The 21377-nt window shown below is 40.1% G+C and overlaps 1 protein-coding gene across 6 annotated transcripts in view; it reads left to right on the plus strand.

Annotated features, from left to right (window-relative positions):
- Positions 1-21377, plus strand: part of LOC102767325 (25-hydroxycholesterol 7-alpha-hydroxylase) — a 155448-nt gene that overhangs the window by 90898 nt on the left and 43173 nt on the right. For 2 of the 6 annotated variants that reach the window (XM_015567419.1, XM_015567416.1), the window contains one exon: positions 14528-14592. In XM_015567419.1, coding sequence (XP_015422905.1) covers positions 14567-14592 — 26 coding nt within the window. In that variant the 5' untranslated portion in view covers positions 14528-14566. Of the gene's footprint in view, positions 1-14527; positions 14593-21377 lie in introns of those variants that run through there. The other 4 variants (XR_001514806.1, XM_015567417.1, XR_001514807.1 and 1 more) reach the window with 2 other exon arrangements.

Genomic DNA, 21377 nt, shown 5'->3' on the forward strand with positions numbered 1-21377 from the left:
CGTAGATATGTAACATTTTGGGTTTCTCTCAGGAGCTGCCATGTTCTCACTTCTTGCTCTCAGACTCCCCATTTCAGCCACCTTTGTTCAAACAGTATTGCAACAAGTGTATTTAACATCCAGAAGGGATTTTTAAAAATATATTTTTATTGATTTCAGAGAGAAAGGGAGAGGGAGAGATAGAAACACAATGATGAAAGAGAATCATTGATTAGCCGCCTCCTACCTGGGATCAAGCCCACAACCCAGGCATGTGCCCTTGACTGGAATCAAACCGGGACCCACCAGTCCAAAGGTCGATGCTCTATCCACTGAGCCAAACCAGCAGGGCCCCAGAGGGGATTTTTAATACTCCTTTCTCTCTATGACAATGCCATTTAATGATAAATTATGTAACAATCTGTAATAAGTATTTTCTTAATATTTTAGTTGTTTCATTAATTAAAAATCAATTTCAATTTAATAGGTACTATTCAAAATCAGAAAATACTTCTTGTATGGACTAAAATTAGCATTTATCAAATGAAAATATTACACCTTGCAGTTTGCATCAATTCATTGTTTAGCCTGTGAAGCACAAATAAAAACCCCAAGGGGTTACATCAAATGAATTGTGACACAGACTCTGTTTCTTCACCATCCAATCACTGGGCTATCAGATTTATTTAGAATTTACTGTTTAAACAAAGGACTGTGTAGAATGCCTGGGTTAGGAGTTACATTCAAAGTTAATTTACTCCTTTCGAACAATTTAGAACTTACTCTTGAAATAACGGTGTGTAGCTGAGTCTGGGTGTGTCAGAAGGGACAGCTGGGTAACTGGTAGTTCTCCTAATTTAACTTTCATGCAGAATACCGTGTTCATGAAGGGAATGTAACAAAAATTAGCCGATTCTCATAAACCCAACAACTGTTTAGAATTTAGATCAACAAAAATTTATTTAGGATGAGTATTTGATCTTGAACATTGTTTAGAATCGTTGGCTCACGTTACTAAGAAAGAGCAGAAACTTTCAGTAGGTCTGTCATTATTTTTCAGTTCTCTGCAGAGAGTGCAACCTTAGTGCCTGTGCCCAAGGTGGGCCCCTCCCACCATCCTGCCCTTGTGCAGCCACCGCACTTGATCACATGCCTCCACATGTGAGTATAAAAGCAGGGTTTTCTCAGACAGAGCTTAGAGTGTTCGCTGGACCTTACCCAGATCCCCATCTAGACCCTGACCGCAGTCCATCTGACCTATATGCTCCCAGAGTATAGGTCTCAGTTATTTCTCTACCTGGTGCAACTCCGTGATTTAATTGACATCCTAGGCTTTGTAACTTGTCGGCCTAACCCTGCCATGGTTACCTGCCCATCCTTGCCTTCATTGGCACTGGTCTTCCTATCGCATGTTACCAGTCAGCTCTCCACCCCTTTGCCTTGGTCCACATTCTGACCCTGGCCCCTTATCTCCCTGGCTTGTTTGCTGGCCCAGCTTCATCATGACACAATCTATTTCCTTGGCTTTGGTGGTCTGCAATTAAGGAGTCGCCAATTGTTAAGTCAGGGTATGTTTGTGTGGATTTCTCCCAGTAGGTCTGTAGGTAGAGGCGAGATGCTGCATTGCTTTAATGAGCTGAGGGCCCTGGGACATTCCAGCTGACTGAAGCAAAGGACCATGAGAGCAGCTGCTCGCACTGCCCAGCTCCCCGGTGCTGGTTCACTGAAGCCACCCTGCAGGGGGCTCCGGGGGCTTTCCCAGGATTTTCCAACCTTTCCTCTCTCTTGCCTGTTTTTCTCAGTGGTGCCATAGGGATTGAAAATCCTGTCCTTAATCAGAAACCTCCAATGACTTACTGCCTTTCCAGTCTGGTCTAGATCTTTTTAGCTGGTTTCCAGACATCAGACTGTCTTCTCCGCCCTATCCTGTGTTCTCTCTCCACCCACAACCAGTTCTACCCCCATGCTTGGTTTGTGCTGATCCTTCTCTTCAGTCTTCTACTCCATCTGCTGAATTCTGCTTACTCTCCAAGGTGCCATTGTCCTGTGATGCCTCCTCCACCCCCCTCCCTGCCCCAAGAGGGTCCCTGCTGTCTTCTCTCCCGCTGCCAATAGACACCTCCTCATAGCAACTGCTCCGTTGTACAATAATATGGTTTTTATTACTTCCCGTATCAGCTACAGACCTCTCAGAGAAGAGACTTGTGTTTTGTTCATTACACATATGTCCATTGTCTGGCACTGTTGTTGGCGATGTGCTGTAGATACTTTCTTAAAAGTTGTTAAAGAATGAAAATCAGTGCAAGAACAAACCCTATAGTGACTCTGAGAATTACCGCTCTTATTTATTTATTTAGAGAGATGATTTGTCCTAAAGTTTGAAGATAAAGTTGCCTAAGCTGCCAAGTTTAAAGGAATAAAAAAGAATACAGACAAGCAGCCTATGGAACTCAGTGGATTGAAACTGTTATTGTGCAGAATATTATCTACTAGTTACTATTCATGGCTAAGACCTCCAGCTATAAGAAACCAACCAAACCATAAAAAACCTTTTTAAGTTGTGATCACTGTGCAATGATATGAAGTCAGGGGAACTTGTGATAAAATTTACAAATATCGCTTTCCTGAACATATTGTATAATTGCATAGTTGTACATAGATATTCATGTAGTTGAATACTTGTAGACAGCTGTACGTATAGTTGAAGAGTTGTATATAGCTATATATTAAGTTGTACAAAGCTGATTCATAAAAAAATATGTCAGTTCTCTCTGATCCCAAACAAAGGTATTGCTTTATTTTTCATTAATAGCACCTCAGGTGTACCTGGAATTGATAGGGGGTCTGCTCAGAGTTAGGTCTGCATGCTACATAAGGTTGTAAACATCAGTTTGCTTTCTTTCTATAAAGAAGAAAATGCCCATTTTGTTTTATCTTTGCCTCTTTTCATGGAACAACCACAGGCAAGGAAAGTAAGCTGGAACATTAATGCCATCACTTATTGCCACCAATTTTTAAAGTTATAATTATTTACTCATTCACACATTCATTCTTTCAGCAAACATGTATCAAACACTTGCCATATGCCAGACAAACCAGGTCCAACAAGGTCAAGGGTATATAGTGTGACAGACAAGGAAGTCTCCTGTATAGCAGTGCAGTGTTGCCCATGCCGATGGCAGAGGTGGGCAGACTCAGCTTTTTTTGCAAATGGAAATAGCAAAGCACACAAGAGAAAAGTGAAAATGAATGTAAAATATCTGTCTCTGTGCGTATCAGGGCTCTAGTCAGTAGTCAGCTGTTCAATCCAGCAAAAATTCCTTTGCTTTAATTAATTCCTTTGTGCTGATTCTTCCTAGTGAGCCTCAATTTTAACAAATTAATTAGGTTGAAGATTAAAAATCCCATTAGTGTCGATCATTCACTTCTTGGCTCTGGCAACAAGATAGTGAAACTTTGCTTAGTCTTGGAGGGGTAGAGGAGGGAAGGACCAAACGGAGCTCCCGTGGGCTGCCTGGTGTTCTTGGTGACCCGATATTTTTTTGCTGTTTTTAAGACTTTAGAAGGATATCAGCTACCATTGTCTTTTTAAAGGTATTTGTGTACTTTTCCCAAACATTACTTATCTCAAATCCTTTAGACCTGTGCTGTTTATTGCCTGTGTGGTCTATGGCCTTGGTATGTTGTGAGAAACTGCCCCATCTACTCTGATTATCTAATTTGCAGGTTTGCAGGGCATTGATTTTTAATCAAGGACCTGTTTCCACTGTCACCTCATCTGCCCATTTATTATGGTTAAAGGCACAACGGTGGCTAATATCTCACCCAGAGCAGGAAAGAACAAACCATTAATAGAATCATGAATTACCTGCAGGTCACAATTCTGTTCAAAACACTGGTTTGTTTGAGTTATGCTTTCTGCTTTAGCTTCCACACCAGACTTACAATGGCAAGAATTGCAGAAATTCAAACAGGTATTGTTAACACTCACTCCTAGGAAGTGCCTGTAGTGCTAATAATAGATAGACAGGGACCAAGACCAGGGCAAGGGAGCACAGGATGCGCGCCTACATTCTGGTTCATAGGTCAATGCTCAATCACATATTATCTCATTCACAGTGGAAAGTTATCAATGGGAAGGAACCCAGAGAGGATGGAGGAGGCGGGAGGCCATCTGAAATCAAGTTCAGACAGGGAAATATAGCAAGGGCATTTCACTTCCTGCTCAGAGTTGAAGGCCAGGAGGAATTTGGTCAAGAGTTAGGATTAGAAAAATTGAATAAACATTATGCAGAACAGTGTTTTCCAAGCTGATTTATCTAAAAACAAGAGAGGGAATATCAGAATAGAACACAGCCCCATGAAATTTGTCTGGGACACCAGGGCCCACAAAAGATGGAGATACTCCAAGAGCCTAGAGCAAGTGGAAGGTCAAGGTAGGTAGCTTAAGGTGTGTGTGTGTGTGTGTGTGTGTGTGTGTGTGTGTGTGTGTGTTTGGGGCAGAAAAGGGCTGTGCTGTGATGCATAGAATGCTGTAACCATAGTGGACCATCAGAAGTATTGGGTTCACAGGGAATAGCCTAGTATCTTTAACTATTGCATGTAAATCCATACCATTGGCGTTATTATTATTATTATTATTATTATTAATGTGCATATCTTGAATCACTGTGACTAGGAGGGACCACCACAAGCTGACACATAAAATGCAAAACAAATCAAAACAAAATCAGAATTTTATTTATAAATGGTCTTTTGCTATAATATTATTGAAAACTAGTCCCTAGGGCAGTGATGGTGAACCTATGACATGCGTCAGAGGTGACACGCGAACTCATTTTTTTGGTTGATTTTTCTTAGTTCAATGGCATTTAAATATATAAAATAAATATCAAAGATATAAATCTTTGTTTTACTCTGGTTGCAAAGATCAACAAATTTCTGTATGTGACACGGCACCAGGGATAAGTTAGGGTTTTTCAAAATGCCGGCACGCCGCGCTCAGAAGGTTCGCCATCACTGATATAGAAAATTACCTTCCTGAATAGAAATATAGAACATTCTGCAAAGATGGTGTCCTGTCAAGAACCTATTGATAGATGTGGGTTGCCTCCACCTAGAGAACAGAAGTAAGTACCTACTCATAGCAGAAGAAAGGAGGAATTTCTTCAGGTGAAATGTTTATCATTGGTCTAATAAAGGCGAGAAACTAACTAATTTCTGTGGACAATTTTAATCTAAAAATCTATGATCCTTGACTCTGTACAAGTGTTGTTTCTGTTGAACTGATCATGGCCTTTCTCTTTTCCCACTTCTTCTTTTTTTTAAGTCCATTTTTTAAAAAATATATTTTATTGATTTTTTACAGAGAGGAAGGGAGAAGGATAGAGAGTTAGAAACATCGATGAGAGAGAAACATCGATCAGCTGCCTCCTGCACATCTCCCACTGGGGATGTGCCCGCAACCCAGGTACATGCCCCCGACCGGAATCGAACCTGGGACCCTTCAGTCCGCAGGCCGACGCTCTATCCACTGAGCCAAACCGGTTCCGGCTCTTTTCCCACTTCTTTGCTGACAAGAAGCTGTGCAAATCTGTCACCTATGGACCTACCCCAAAACCGGACCCCGCTACCATGAAAATCCCGCTCAAGCCTGTTGGGCAAAATATTCCATCTGTTTCTCAGAGCATAGGCGTTAATGAAGTCTTTAGGACCACCTCTTATCTCCTCGCACACTCCCTACTCTGGTCAACCTCTACTGCCTATGAGAGCCTGCTTGAAAATGCTCCAAAAGTACCTTCTCTGTTCAGAAGCATCAGCTTCTACTCACACTTTCCCAATCACAACTCAAGACAGGGAGGAAAGAGGTCTCAGAGTGACAACTGCAAAGCGACCAACAGCACAGTCCTAGCCCACTCAGTTAATTCCTCCCAACAGGTGTAACCACCGCTTTAAGTTCATTTAAGACATAATTCCTTTACTGGAAACTTTTTGAGCCTTTAAAGAAGCCAGCATCTTATTCTCCACCATTCCAAGTATCTGGTTCTGGATGGCTTCCCACAAGATGTAGTTTGTCTAGGCTCCTATATTAGAGTTGGTGGAGGGCAGGAACGCCTCATGGGATGTGACTAGAGACACTGAGCCTGTATTTCTTGTGTACAGCTTCTGAAATGGATGTTGTAATTTTGCCATTGGACCTCTTTTGCTTTTTTCATTCTCTCCTTTAGTCTTGAACATAACTACCCTGATAATATTTGACCCTGAAGAAACCCAACTGGCCAGAATGAATATTTTTCAGCCATGTTAAACACCAGTTCTTACCTATCACTTGAAATCTGGTAATCCAAGAAACACTAGTAAAAACAAACTAGCTGATGATGGTCCTAGCTTTTGCATACATGTAGTCTTTAGCCACAACATGTATCATATACTCACATTCAGAAGTCAGCTTATCTGTGCTAAGAAATATAAACTTCAAGTCTGCGTTCCTTGAGAGGCGGATCTGGGTCACACGGCACCATCTGAAATGGTTGTCAGATCTCCCCTCACTGGTTTGAGGCACAGCTCTTGGATGCTAAGGTTATCTCTTGGGTTAAGGTTTGAAAGAATTTCAACTTTTCCCCCTCCATGTGCCACGTATACACACACACACACACACACACACACACACACACACACCATTGAATAATAAAGAGAGTAAACATAAGTGGCCAGATAAAATTGATAAGAAAGGAAGGAAGGAAGAAAAAAAGAAGAGAAAAAAATACAAGATCTTTTCTCCCTGATAATAACCCATAAAATCTGGCCAATTGCGTTTACTCTCATTATTAAATGGTGTGTGTGTGTGTGTGTGTGTGTGTGTGTGTGTGTTTAGAGGGCACATGGTGGGCGAGTGTTTATGTGCTTTGAAGGAAAGGAGGAGGAGAAGGAGGCAAGAAGAGGCAGTTTGGGGTCAGAAAGTGGTATTTGTTCTGCTTTGTACCTTATCTACCGACTGTGTTATATCTATATTGTTTTCAAATTAGTGCAGGTAAAAGGAATTGCATACCCAGAACAACTTAATCAGTCACCTCCGTTCATTAATCAAGTCAGAAACAAGAGCTTCCAGCTCCAAGCTGATGTAATTGCAGCTTGGAGAAAAGACTTCCTTTTCATTAAAGTCTTAAACTCGGCTTCTTTCTTAGTTGCCTAAAATTAGAATGGTCAATCTTATATAAAATCATGCTATTAATCTGCTCATTATTTATTCAAAATAATTGAGTGCAAACTATGTAAATCACTTTAAACAGGCTCTATGGAATAAACACAAAAGTAATGAGACTATCACTCCTGTTTCATCTTAAATGCCACTACTTCAGAGAAGCCTTCCCAGACCACCCAGCCTAAATGTAGCTCTCCAACTACTTGCAATCATATTTGTCTTGCTTTTTCTACATAGCCTGTCATTCACTATATTTCTTTTGATTAGTGATTAGTTTTCCCTAGAAGAATTTAAGTTCCATAACAACAGAATCTTGAATCTTGTTCAATGCTTGTATTAACCCAAGTTCTCTAAAGAAACAGAACACATATATAAGATATTTATATATGATATGTTTATGATATGTGACATACATGTGAAATATATATTATATGTATGTATATGATTTTTTAAATTGGCTTACAGGATTGTAGGAGCTATCAAGTCTACTAGTAAAATCCATAGGGCAGGATGGCAGGCTGGTGACTTTTAGACAGGAATTGATACTGTAATCTTGAGGCAGAATTTCTACTTTCCTCAAGGAAAACTCAGTTTCGCTTTCAAGGCCTTCAACTGGTTAGACAAGGCCAACCTCATTATTGATGGTAATTTCTTTTACTTAAAGTCAATTGTTTATAGATGTTCACCTCATTCACAAAATACCTTCACAGCAACACCTAGATTACTTGGTACTATGGCCTAGTCAAGTTGACACCCCTCTGTATCTCTACCTGTTAGAACAGTGCTTGGCACATGGTGGGTAGTCAGTATCTATGTCAGTATCTATTGGCTACCTACTAATTAATTCATTGTATAGGTCTAACAGATATCTTTTAAGATACAACCTTACCCTCCTATGCTGATGATCTGGATGGAAAGATATATCTCACACAAGTTATTAATTAAGCCACAGCACTGAGAAATGTATAATTCAAAGCTAAAATAAGTGATACAAACATAATTTAAAAAACAACAGACGAGGAATTCTGAGAAGGAAAGATTGTTGTTAGTGGGAGTCTGGTTGTCTATGTCAGGTTTCATTTTATTGCCATTCTTTTTTTGACTTTTCAAATATGTTTTTATTTTACAAATGAAGAGTCACATTCTGCTTAAAAATCCAAGAGGCATTTTTTCCAAGATATAAACACAAGGAAGTAAAGAGACACAGTGAAGGGAGATTGCCAGGAGGCTCAGAGATAACTTACAATTTCTTCTTAAAATACTATTAAAAATTATGGGCAACATGCACATACGTACATACAGTAATGCTAGAATAATGGAAAGAGCATAATCCAGATAATTTCCTGACTGTTGGCTCAGAATTTCTATTGTATCTTTAACTACCATATCTTTTTAAATTGAATTTATTGGGGTAACATTGGTTAATAAAAACTATATAGGCTTCAGGGTTACAGTTCTATAATACATCACCTCCTATTATATTGTGTGTTCACTACCCCAAGTCATGTCTCCTTCCATCAGCATTTATTCCCTTGTTACCCTCTTCTACCTCCTCCCATCCCTTTCCCCTCTGCTTCACTGCCATTTCTCGTTGTGTGAGAATACCTCACAGCCCAGTGAGATGCTTTCCCTTTGCCCTCTGCAGTTTGGATCCTGCATAATGAGTGGCCCTCCTGCCCCCTTTGAGCTGTCATCCTCTTGGATCCCGTGGGTCAGCTCCTAATTGGGTGGGGAGGTGACTCATTTAAGCCATTTTGTACTCAAAATAGCTTTAGTGACTTTAGTGTTATATATTCACTGACTCTGATAACTGTACTTTATTAATTAGGTTGGCAATCTTTTTATCTGGAGGAAAATAGTGGAAACTGACCTTTTTCTTATTTTGCATACTTATTAGGGTTATTTTCTACAAAAATTATCCTTCTAAAAGGAAGCCAGGAGACTTCAAGTGATTTCACCTGTACATAGTATTGAAGGATGAATATATAATGAGGTAGAAATGAATCAGAAACCTAGTGTAGACTGGGGTGTGCTCATCACTTTGCATCTACTGCTGGCTACTTCTGATTTCCAAGGAAGGGGGCATATGACATGCGTATGAAGTGGGGTACCCCCAGGTTATGAAGAGGCCATGTGGTACAGGGCACCAGGGAGGGAGAGAGACCTACTGTTCTAGGCTCTGCCACTAGGGGTGTGTGTGGCCTTGGGCAAATCACCTTGTCATTGTGGGGACAAATTCAAAATGGAGGTGGAATAGCCCTGAAATATTTCTAAGTCCTGAAACGCTGCTCACATAAAATCTTACATTTAATTCTAATTTGTGAAATAGAGAAAGGCCAAGCTGGAAACCAGAGAGGGCAGGGTATGTCTGACTGTGTGTGTGAATGTTTGAAGCCCACCAGCGGCAATCTTCCTTCCTTCCCCCAAAGGGACTCTAGAAAGTTCTTAAGGCTTCAGAGTATAGTTTACAAACCCTAAGCTCAATGAAATGGAAGGATGTGTTTGCCTGCTCTGAAATTCTATGAACAATTGTGCACAAGGTAACTCACAAGTTTTTATGAAGCTGTGATTTCTTTAAAATAGCGACTACCTAAGAGATGTGAGGGCGTATCTTGCTATAAAATATTTAACTGAAGTAGGAGTATCTAGAGTAAAATGTGAAAAGCCCTTTCTCTTCACACCCTCTTTTTACTCCCCGAATCTCTCTTTCAAGTTTGGTAGGGAGTTTGGTTTGAAGCCTTCTAGATGTTTGTTTTTGCATTTATTTTATATATACATGAGGGGAGGAAGCATTTACATAAATTGTAGCATGTGAAGTGTAGAATTATTTTTCTATAACTTACTTCTTTCACTCAACCACATGCCTTAGAAATCATTGGGTCAATAGGACGTACTTAATTCTTTCTAAGACCTAATTGTGTATGAGAATTCCCATTTGCCCCATGCTATCAACAGCCCTGAAAATGATCAATCTTTGAAATGTTTCATATCAAAGTGTTTCATATTTGAAGTCTTCCTGTATACTTTTTATTTATTTTCTCTTATTTGAGCACTAAAAATTGGCAAGGTAAATTTCCCATTATCTGTTATGCTGGCTATTACCTAAGGTCTAAAAAGTGGTGAAAACTTTAACCATGGAATCCGCTTAACAGAACTATTGACTGTTACCTCTTATGTCTCTGATGAGAAATGTAGGCCCTATAATCTGTAAAGCAGTTTGCTTCTGGGATTCAAACATGTTTTCATGCATTCATAGTCATTAGTGGCCTTGGAGAGAGAACATTTTATTAATTAGAGGAAACTTGTCATTCTCATAGAATTTTAATGAATAAATGCAATAATTATCATTTCCACCTTGATGTTAATTGCCAGGTCTAGCAATTACAAAGCCACAGTATTCTCTTCTTAGCTGGGTTTTTTTTGGGGGGGCGGGGGGGTCAATTTAATAAAGACTTATTTTTCCTTTAAAAAGGAAGCAAAGCAAAACTGAGTATCAAGCTCTAACTTCTTATTTCATGTACTAGGATGTCAAGTAAGTTACCAAACCGATCCATCACAAGGAAGCACGGATCTCCTAAGCAAATGTCAGTAAAAAAAGGGATAGATTTAGTAAGATTAATAATCACTTTAATTTATAGCACTCTTTCTCCCAAAGACGCTTGGGAAGCATTTGAATCAAAGTGCAGTTTAAGCCACTGAAAAACAGATATGTAAACTTGCTAAAAAAATAAAATATGAGCCTCATATAGTGGTCCTTCATATTCAGAGGTGACACATTCATATTATATAGATATCAGTTCAACAAGTTTTTACTGCATTTTATTTGTTCTCCCCAAAGCCTTATTTTTGATAGATGATGCCGAAGATATACAGGGAGCGTCCTTTCAATAACGTGTGAGTGATGAAAGGCAAAACAAAACAATTTATCAAATCACACCGCATGCATCCCTATAAATTTGGAGAGTGATGAATCTGTAGACCCATAGAACTTGGCATGTCATGTAGTCATCAAAGGTAAAGCCCCAAACAGCTCAAACCCTGCTGGTGACAGGAAGGCTCATCTTACTTGGGGAAAAAAGTAATTACCCTCTGAAACTGTTCCTATACTATAAGAATCCTTGGGAAATTGAGCAGTTTTCTGTCGAGTTTGAGTTCAGAGTTGTATGGAGAATTTGATATGAATATTGCAATAGAGGATGATGTCATTATAATCTTTCCTTATTTAGCACAGTTAAGTGCCTTTACATAAAGAGTAAAAAATGCCTACTATGTGATGCTATGTCTAGTATTTATAGCTGCTAATGAAGATCCTAATAAGCCACTTTTTTAGAATGTAAAAAAAAAAAAGGTCTAAATATACATTTCCCCCCATCCTACTGCAAGGGACCAAAAGAGAGTTATTTCTTCCATCACAGGTATTTTGTAAGTATAGATAAGAAACATAATGACCTAATATCATTCCTTAATGGCAAGGCACCCACATGATACCCAATTAGCAGTGAGTCTCATCCCTAGTAATTGGGTGAGTAGACAAATGAGTCATTATGGTGTGCTTAATACAAAAAGATCAGAAGAGAATTGTCTTTCTTGTCTTCTTTGAGAACTCAAGATTTTTATTTTTTAAATATATTTTTATTGATTTCAGAGAGAAGAAGGGACAGATAGAAACATTAATAATGAGAGAAAACCATTGGCAGGCTGCCTCCTGCATGCCCCCTACTGAGGATCAAGCTGGAAACTCTGGCATATGCCCTGACTGGGAATTGAACCGTGATCTCTTGGTTCATAGATTGATGCTCAACAACTGAGCCACACCAGCTGAGCAAGAACTCAGGATATTTTAAAGGCCGCTATTGTCACCAAGTCCTAAAATATTTCAGTTGTTTCCTGGGATCATTAGGAGAATGGTTTAGGGTCTTCTGTGCTTGTGTTCAAAATAGGAGAGAATTAGGCTTCAACCAGCTCCTGGCCTAGTTCTCCTGAGCCAACATGCTCGGAGGAAACACACCCCTTTTTACTGCTGGGAAGTTAATATGGTGGCCCCTATGGATGTGTAATTCGGCCCAATTTCAAATTACTTAGTTATTAGGAAACCCTCACTTCAAAAGCCTTTTTAGTTTGTTTCTTTCAAGTCTATAATTCTATTAGCATAATTTATCTCATAGTAATAGGGTTTGGGTTTTTCCCCCTTCTGTTTCCCCCTGTCATTCAAAGGGTTTTTTCTCTTTGAGGAAAAAAAAATAGCTATATTTTTAATTAAGAAAAATATTTTGAAACTCAACCAGAAACTTTACTTTGGTGGATAGGCCCTGCTCACATGAGAACCCTGGTTTCTTTCTGTAATAACTGATAACTGACGTTGTTTGAGTGAAAGACTGTATGGTCATAAAGAATCAGAGTGGAAGCACCCACCGGTAGGGTTAGAAGTCGAACAAACTGACTTTCTGGGGTAGATACCCTTTCACCTGAATTTTACATGTTAAGTAGTAATACCACCTTAACACAACTTTTATTTTATTTTTTAATATATTTTTATTGATTACAGAGAGGAAGGGAGAGGGAGAGAGATATAGAACATCAGTGATGAGAGAGAATCATTGATCAGCTGCCTCCTGCACGCCCCACACTGGGGATCGAGCCCACAGCCTAGGCATGTGCCCTGACTAGGAATCGAACCGTGACCTCCTGGTTCATAGGTCAGTGCTCGATGACTGAGCAACATCAGGCATGCAACATGACTTTTATTTTAAATAGCCAACCGTGTTTGCTATTTGACAGTGTGCGTAGTTTTTTAAGGCAGATAATGGCTAAAGCAAACCAACTCATCGTGATGGTAAATAACAGTCACCAGCAAAATTGTTGAAGGGGGGAGATCCCAACAAATAATTGGATGCTAGTCTATTTTTCTCTTTAATTCAGTGTTCTGATTAGTTCTACTCATTCTCCTTCAATTGTCAGGTATGAGTCAGCATCATCCTCAAAAGCATCCTCAGAATGCAAACACACTCTCCTAGGAGGTCATTTCAGAGTTCCCTCCTTCCATTGGCATTTCCTCTGGAAGACAAACCTTTTGCATTAGATCCTTTCTAAAATGCCTTTGTGGTTAACATGAGAAAATAGGTTTTCCCGACAGTGTAAAAAATATTTGTTTAGCCTGAGCCCAGTTAAATTTAATGACGCAAACCTAAAACAATCTTTTAAAAGAGGAAATTGGTATGTGTGTGCATGCGTGTGTGAATGGATGTATGATTATGTTTATACAAGCTTATTTCTTTTTAATCAAAAAACGATGCCCTAAAATCAGACCCTTTAATTATGTATCTCTCTTAGTTATATAATGAATCATTTTGCTTTTATCCTGATATATGTTACTTTTGGTTTCATATCTAAAAGGAAGAAATGGAAAGGATTTTTCATAACCAAGATGTTGCTTGGTAATAATCATAATTTATTTTTAAATTGATTACTATATTCTAGGCACTGTTCTTCAAATACATTGTCTCTTTTAATCCTAATACCTACTAGAGCAGTGGTTCTCAACCTTCTGGCCCTTTAAATACAGTTCCTCATGTTGTGACCCAACCATAAAATTATTTTCGTTGCTACTTCATAACTGTAATGTTGCTACTGTTAGGAATCGTAATGTAAATATCTGATATGCAGGATGGTCTTAGGCGACCCCTGTGAAAGGGTCATTCGACCACCAAAGGGGTCACGACCCACAGGTTGAGAACCGCTGCACTAGAGGTTAGTTCCATTTTAGTTTCTTCCTGTAATATCTGATAACTGAAGTTGACTAAAGTGGGTTTTAGGGAGACTGGGTTGGAGCGTCTCCTAGGGGAACCTGAGATTTTTGCCAGGTCTGGCTGACTCCAGCATCTGAGTTCTTTGCCCCCGTCTTTCTTTCGTTGCCTTGAGTTCCCTTAGTTCTACCTCCAACACTACTTATTCTTGAGAACAGAGCTACAGTTGCTGGCAGAAAAGAGCCTGCAAGTTCCCATGAGACTTGGACCCTCTGCTTCTCTCCAAGTTCCTCTCATACAGTCCATCTTCCCCCTCAGAGTGCATTGCCTGCCACCCCTCCCATCTGTTTCTCACCCTGTGCTCCCAGCACCCTGGCTCACCTCACCTGGACACTCCTCCCCAGCCTGACCCTACTCACCATGCAGATCCAGCCCCAAATGTCCCTTGCTCTGAGCCTTCCTCCATAACCCCTCCCTGACACCCATTTAATTGTGTCTGTTCCCAATACCCCCTTTCACAGGACCCTGCTCCTTTCTTTCCCCTCAAGTCATAATTATATTTTTCTAATTTATCTGAGCCATTTAATTTCTTTTCCCTCCGTAGGCTGCAAACTCTGTAAGGGGACTTGCCTCATCTCTATCCATGATGACAAGGACACGGCCTGGCATGTGAATGGGACTCACATGTTTATAAAATTCGTGAACTGAGTTCACTTCTGTGTGTCAGTGAAAGCCAATATTTTAGGACTAGGAAGTCATTTAAAATTTTTAAAGAGATTGTATTAATTTTGTAAGCTGATCTAAAAGTGAAGCAGTTTGTCTAAATTAATACAATATGCCCAAACTCAGTTTGCCTACTCTAGTTGGTATAGCTTGTTAAATATTGACATTCTCTTTTTTCAGACTGCCTTCCCCCAGCCTTTCTGCCTTTTGATGTAAAATGCCTCCTCCTCCTTGAAGCCTTCCCAGATCACCTCCTAAGAACATGACCCTAATCTCCAAAGCTCAAAAGTACTCATACTCCAATAACCTAATCTCTTGCTCCCTTAACCACCTGATTTTATGGGCCCTCTTCTTGGTAATGAACTTGGTAATGAGGGAGAGCAAAAATCATAGCTTTTCATCTAAATATTATACATAGAGCCTGACCCCATACCTATAATACAGTAGTCTTTCAGTTAATCTTATATAAATTGCCAGAGCCCAATTCACTGGCCAGCCGTGGTCTGGGTTCATTTTTATAATGATGCCAATGTGATTGGCAGGGACAAATTTTAAGTCCATGCATAATCAAGCCAAATTGCTCTTGGCTGGGGTTCCTTTGGACAAACTAATTAGGCCATTGTTCTGTCAGTATTTCCACTCTGTATTCTGTCTGTATGTTTCTCATGCTTCAGTGCTTTCAGGACAGACAGATAAAGGACAGATGCAACAGAGGGGACTCCCTCATGATGATTATGGCTCAGCTCCCCACCTTGTCTTCATCGCAGGTCTCTCAAACGTTTGCACATGCACCCCTTAGGTCTGTGCACATCAAGTGAAAGTCAGTGAAACGTGAGTGAAAAGGGCACCGGCTTAAGGGAGTGACAATTCTGGGCGTGGCTTTTGTGTAGCCTCCAGCCTGCAACCAGAGCCCAGCTTCTCACTCAGGAGTGGGGAGGCCCAGCCCCACTCAGACCCTGCTTCCCTGCTGTGCAGTGGGAGGCTCACTTCTTACCTCTCCCAGGTCTTGGTTTCTCTCTGTATGAAAGAGGGTCATGATGACATCTGCTTCAGAAGGTGATTGTAAAGATGAAAGGAGACAGTCCATTCAAAGCATTTAGCACAGTGTCTAACATAAATGGATTCCATAAATAATAGGTATTATTATTATTATTATTATTGAGCCAGAAACAATAATAGTGTGTGTGTGTGTGTGTGTGTGTGTGTGTGTGTGTGTGTGTGTAAATATATATGGTATGGCCTGAAAAATAGTGAATCTTGTTGGCTGATTGTTCAGATTTCAAATAGGTCAGATCTCAAATACTGCCTCAGAACCACCCAACGCCACACACATGCACACTCACACCCCACAGCTGACCTCAGCCATGGACCGTGTGTGTGAGCCGAGACACAGCCACAAGAAACAGTACAGGTAACCTCTCCCTTCCCTGGCCTGGGAGAACCCTGACACTTCCCAGTGGCAATCTGTGTGTCCACTCTGTGAGGGCAGAGCGGGCCTGGCCAGGAAGAGCAGTGACGGGGACAGTACTGCTGCGAGCCAAAGGGTATTGGGCAGCTGGGGGGGAAGGGGAGTGTCAGGAGACAAGCAAGAGAGAAGCCTGGCCCTGTCAGATTAGCACGGACAGAAATTATATTCTTGGTCCCCAGGATCTAGGGGCGAAGCTGAACTCAACCTCATGTCTTCATGGTGACGCAGTCGCTGAAACTTAGCAGAGAAATGATGGCAAGAGCAGCCATCCCAGACCCTTCCCCGGTCCAGTCTACTAGACATGCCTGCATGCTGTAGTTCACATCCTGTTTGATACTTTAAATACAGGGTAGGCGAGAGGAGAGTCGAGGACTATAGGGGCACTGTTGGAACTACCGAGCGAAGTTGCCTTTGCCTTTGCAACTTTCAGGAGTTAGAAGGGTTCCTTGACTGTTTAATGCAATGGTTCTCAACCTGTGGGTCGCGACCCCTTTGGCGGTCGAACGACCCTTTCACAGGGGTCGCCTAAGACCATCCTGCATATCAGATATTTACATGACGATTCATAACAGTAACAGCATTCCAGTTATGAAGTAGCAACAAAAATAACTTTATGGTTGGGTCACCACATGAGGAACTGTATTTAAAGGGTCAGAAGGCTGAGAACCACTGCTTTAATGCATCTTTTAAAATAGTTTAAAGCAAGGAGGCCCTGTCCACGAAAGGAGAAGGCAAGTGAATCATGGGAAGCCGTACTTCAGGAGCTTTATAGTCTGAACCAGAAATGACTGCTATTGATTCAGCTCCTGCATGTTCCTCTGTGAAGCCTCAATTTACTTAGCCACTCATTTATACAGCCATTTTTTAGAAGTATTTACATGTCAAGCACTGTGCTAAGAGCTGGGAAAACAGAGATAAATATAAGACACATCAGTAGGCATTCAGGAATAATTAGTTGACCAAAATGAATCAATATACGATTGCTCATCACTGTCTATTATAAATAAACATTTGTAATAAAATAAGGCAGCATCCTCCTCACAATCATTTACAAAGTGTCGTTGAAAATAAAGTAGATATCATCTTTTTATAGTGAGAGATTGGAGGGATGAAGATAAAAAAAAAAGGTTCATGAGAAGAGGATTGATTAAGCTGAGTCTTAAATGTATCTAGAAGCTTTCCAGGTGAATAAGGACAGAAAATATCTGGGTTATGGGGAGAGTATATTTCAGAATTACTTGAGTGTAGGAGTGGATGAAGGGGAGGAAAAGGAGAAGAGGAAGTCTTAGAGGTTGGTAGAGACTAGGTGATGAGAAAGGCAGAGTGTGAGGGGAGAGTCCAAGATTGGGGTCAAACAGACCTGGTTTTAATCCCATTGCTACCAACTAACAATAGCAGTGTAACCCTGGCCATCCCCTTCCAGATTTCATTTCTTCATCCACCACAAAGAAAAGCACACTCATCTCATAGGGTTGGGGTAAGGGTTTGTAACCATGTGGGTCAAATTCTGGACACCTAGAAAGTACTTGGTATTTGACTGTGATCATATAATTTAAATGTCCTGCAGAGGAATTTGTGCTTCATTTTGATTGTTCCAAGGAGCCAGTCAGGATTTAATCAGTGAAGTGAGATGATTGGCATTCACATTCTGGTTGGATGGGAAGAACAGAATTGATTTAATTTGGGCAAGTTTGCTAAATCTTCGTTTACTCATCACTCATCTGTAAAATGGAGATGGTAATAGAAACTATCTCCTCACTTTATTATGAAGATTAAATGAGATTATACCAGCATTTGGCTCTGTGCCTATGCCAAAAATAACCTATCAATATATGTTAGGTATTTTTATTCTCTTTATAGTTGTGAGATTGACAGTAAAGAGACAAGCCAGCTGGGAGGCCTTCATTAGGATCTTATTGGGATAGGCTGGAGCTATTTAAGAATGAAAATTGACAAGCTTGGAATTCTTGAATGTAGAAGATTCTCTTGCTGTTGACATTCTTTCCGTCATCATATGTTTTGTTCTCTACAGAATGAACACTGTGGTGAAATGATTTTTGTGAAATATGCATTTTGTAATAAAGGCATACATTTCCAAAAGAGTTAGGCCCACATTCCCTCATTGTCCCTGTGAGTGAACCATCACAATGGAGTGTCACAGCTTAAAGGAAGAGGTTACTTGGAGTTCGTCAAAATTGGAACCAGTACTGGAGACCACAGCTGGATTTAACAAATCCACAGCAGTCCAGCAGGAGCTGTGACTTCCAGTCCGCACCAGATCTTCCCCCCTTTAGCCTGCACACAAATTTAAATATATTAAAGGGATTATTAACATCATTAAACAGTTTAACAGACATTAGCCGAGGCAATGCGAACCATCTGGATAGAGCGAGGATCAATGGCTCCAGCTCCACTCTCATAGAAACACAGTGGAAATCACCTCTGGTTCTCCCAAAGAAAAGGACACAGAACTAAAGCTGGCTCCCTCGCAAACAAATGGCAATAACTTGTACCGGAGCCCTTTTGCTGGCGCAGACTAACTTTCAAGAACACTTAAAGTGGCCTGACACGGAAGATTTGGCTTCCTTCATCTAAATGTTCACAGAATCCAGGAAAAAACTTTCACAACCCTCATGTTCAGGAAACCCCCTACCCTCTTCACAATTGTAAGAATGTGTGCAATTTTCGGTGGCCTCCTATTCTTGTACTTAACAGCAATTCCCACCAGGGCTTTACCCTTTATGCTTATGTGAAATCCTACATGTGCCATTTAAGGCCGCTGTATTTTACCCTCATTTACATGGAAGAGCTACAAGTCATCATACATCATCTTTCGTTACTTGCAGGCCTCTGTTGAGTTTCTCCTCAATTTTCTGAAAATTTCAATGTGTTTTTCCAACCTCACAATTATTAGTTTTCTGAGTTTCTCATTACATTTTTCAGGTTAAACTCTCTCCTCATAGCAGAACAAAGAACTAAAACGATAAGCCTAGATTATAGAGTATTGCTCAGTAATGTGTAAGAACCAACCCCTTGGTTCCTGAGACCTAGTAGTTAGCCTAATCTGATATGTGAGGAGTAGTGAGATAGGCACCCTCTACGCTGCACTGTTAAGGTGATTCTTGACTTCTTACAGTTATACCCTTGTATGTTTCCTTCTGCTTAAATGTGGACTGGATTTAGTGATTTGCTTCTAACAAATAGAATAAGCAGAACTTATGGGATGTCACTTTCAAGATTCAGTTAGTTAAAGACTATGGCTTTCATCTTGGATCACTCATTCTGATGAAGCCAGCTCCTGTGTCCTGAGGCTGCCCTATTGAGAGGCCCATGTGGCCTGCGACTGAGGCCTGCGAAACCCTGCCCCACTGAACCTTCAAATGAGACCACGTCTTAGCCAATACTTGAGTCAGAGGCACCCTGACCCTTGCCCAGCTTCTTGACACACATATATTATGAAATAATCAGTGTTTATTGTTTTAAGTCTCTCAGTTTGGGGGTAATTTTATTACACAACAATGACAATGAACGCAAAAGGCTAAGATCCTAGAAACAATGTTATGTGTGGAAATCCTGGCTGCACCATGTTTTAATTTAGTAATGGCCAAGGCTAGTTAATTAACTTTTGTAAGCTTCAACTTTCTAATCTACGAAAAGGCAATAATAATAACACTTTCCTTAGAAAGATGGTTATTTGAGCATTAATAGAGATATAAAGTGCTTGACAGTCTATCTGGCTCATAGTAAGGGCTCAATGAAGTTTTTGTTACTATTACCTTCGGTGCTTATCATTTTTAAATATTGAGTTTTGACTAGGGTTCTGTCCTTTAGTGTCTTCCCTTTGGCTCTCCCTGGTAGGTCTCACACTCCAGGGCTTTACTTCCCATCTATGTATGCATGTACTTTCCACCAAACATCTACATCTCTTACAAACTCAAGGTGAATGTTTATCGTTACCTGTCTTATAACTCCACCAGGCTGTCCCACCCACAAGTATCTCAACTCAGAAATTCAGAGTTCCATCTCCCACCTTCCCTCTCCACCACAGACTAGGTGTTGTCTCTGTATTCTCTTGGCAAGAGTCATGATCTAAGAACCTTGTATGAATAGCTGTGTATGAATAGCTAAGACTAGGCTAAACTTCTAAAACAACCATTTCATGCATACAGTGATCCATGTACCAAAATATTCATCATAATGCTGTGCTAAATATTAGGAACTATCTAAGCTCTCTTCAGTAGGAAATCAACTACATTGTGCTCACAAATAATAATAGTTAATATTTATTTAATCCTTGCTATGTGGTAGACTCAGTTCTAAAAGCAATACAGGGGTGGAAAAAAGTAGGTTACAGTTGTGAGTACTGTAAACCTACTTTTGCCCACCCCTGTATAGAGATTATGTCACTTGAATCAGTACAGCCACCCTGTTGATATTCATTCAGTGGAATACATGCAGTGCATTTTAGAAGATGCTACAGGTATATATTTACTGGTATAGAAAGATACTCATGAAATACTATACAAAGAGAAAAGAAAATTATGAAAGAATTATAATATCGCACTATTAAAACACATCTATGCATAGATGTGAAAATATATATAATAAATAGTTTTTCATTCAGGCACTTTGCATAGTTTCAACATGCACAAATGTTCAGTTCCCACAATTTAGTTAAATAACAGCAGTTCCCAAACAACACAGTTCAAATTTTAGTTGATACAGTATGTTACTGTGAAAAATAAAGTACAAGTTTCACTATTAGCTCTTCAATCCACAAACCACTATGCAAATAACAGATGCACATCGTGTTCACTGGCCAGCCATATTTCCTTTAAAGCGTGTCTATGATGGGTCACTACACATCTGTTACTCAGTGCATGCAAGTGTGTCATTGTATAGTATCCTTGCCTCCTAGTGATTAACTCATATGAAAAATTGGATATTTGAAAAAGGGAATTGACCGAGAAAGATCCACAAGGAAACAAAAAGTGATGAAGCTGGAAGTGAGATTTGGATCTAATACAAATAGTTATAGAAGGAATAGCTGACCCTGGGAATGGTGAGCCGACCACCATGCTAGAGACTGGAGTTGAGTGAAGGGAACTGAACATAAATGAGGACAGTGGTTGTGATGAAAAGGATGACCTCCCAGGAGATGTGACCATGCAAATAACTTACTTCACATGAAAGGAGCTCTCAGGTATTTCACAACATGGAAAGCACAAAGTATAAATTTTGGAAGCTGATCTGATCTTAAAAA

The sequence above is a fragment of the Myotis davidii genome, unplaced genomic scaffold (assembly GCF_000327345.1).
Source record: "Myotis davidii unplaced genomic scaffold, ASM32734v1 scaffold1, whole genome shotgun sequence".
Classification (NCBI taxonomy): domain Eukaryota; kingdom Metazoa; phylum Chordata; class Mammalia; order Chiroptera; family Vespertilionidae; genus Myotis; species Myotis davidii.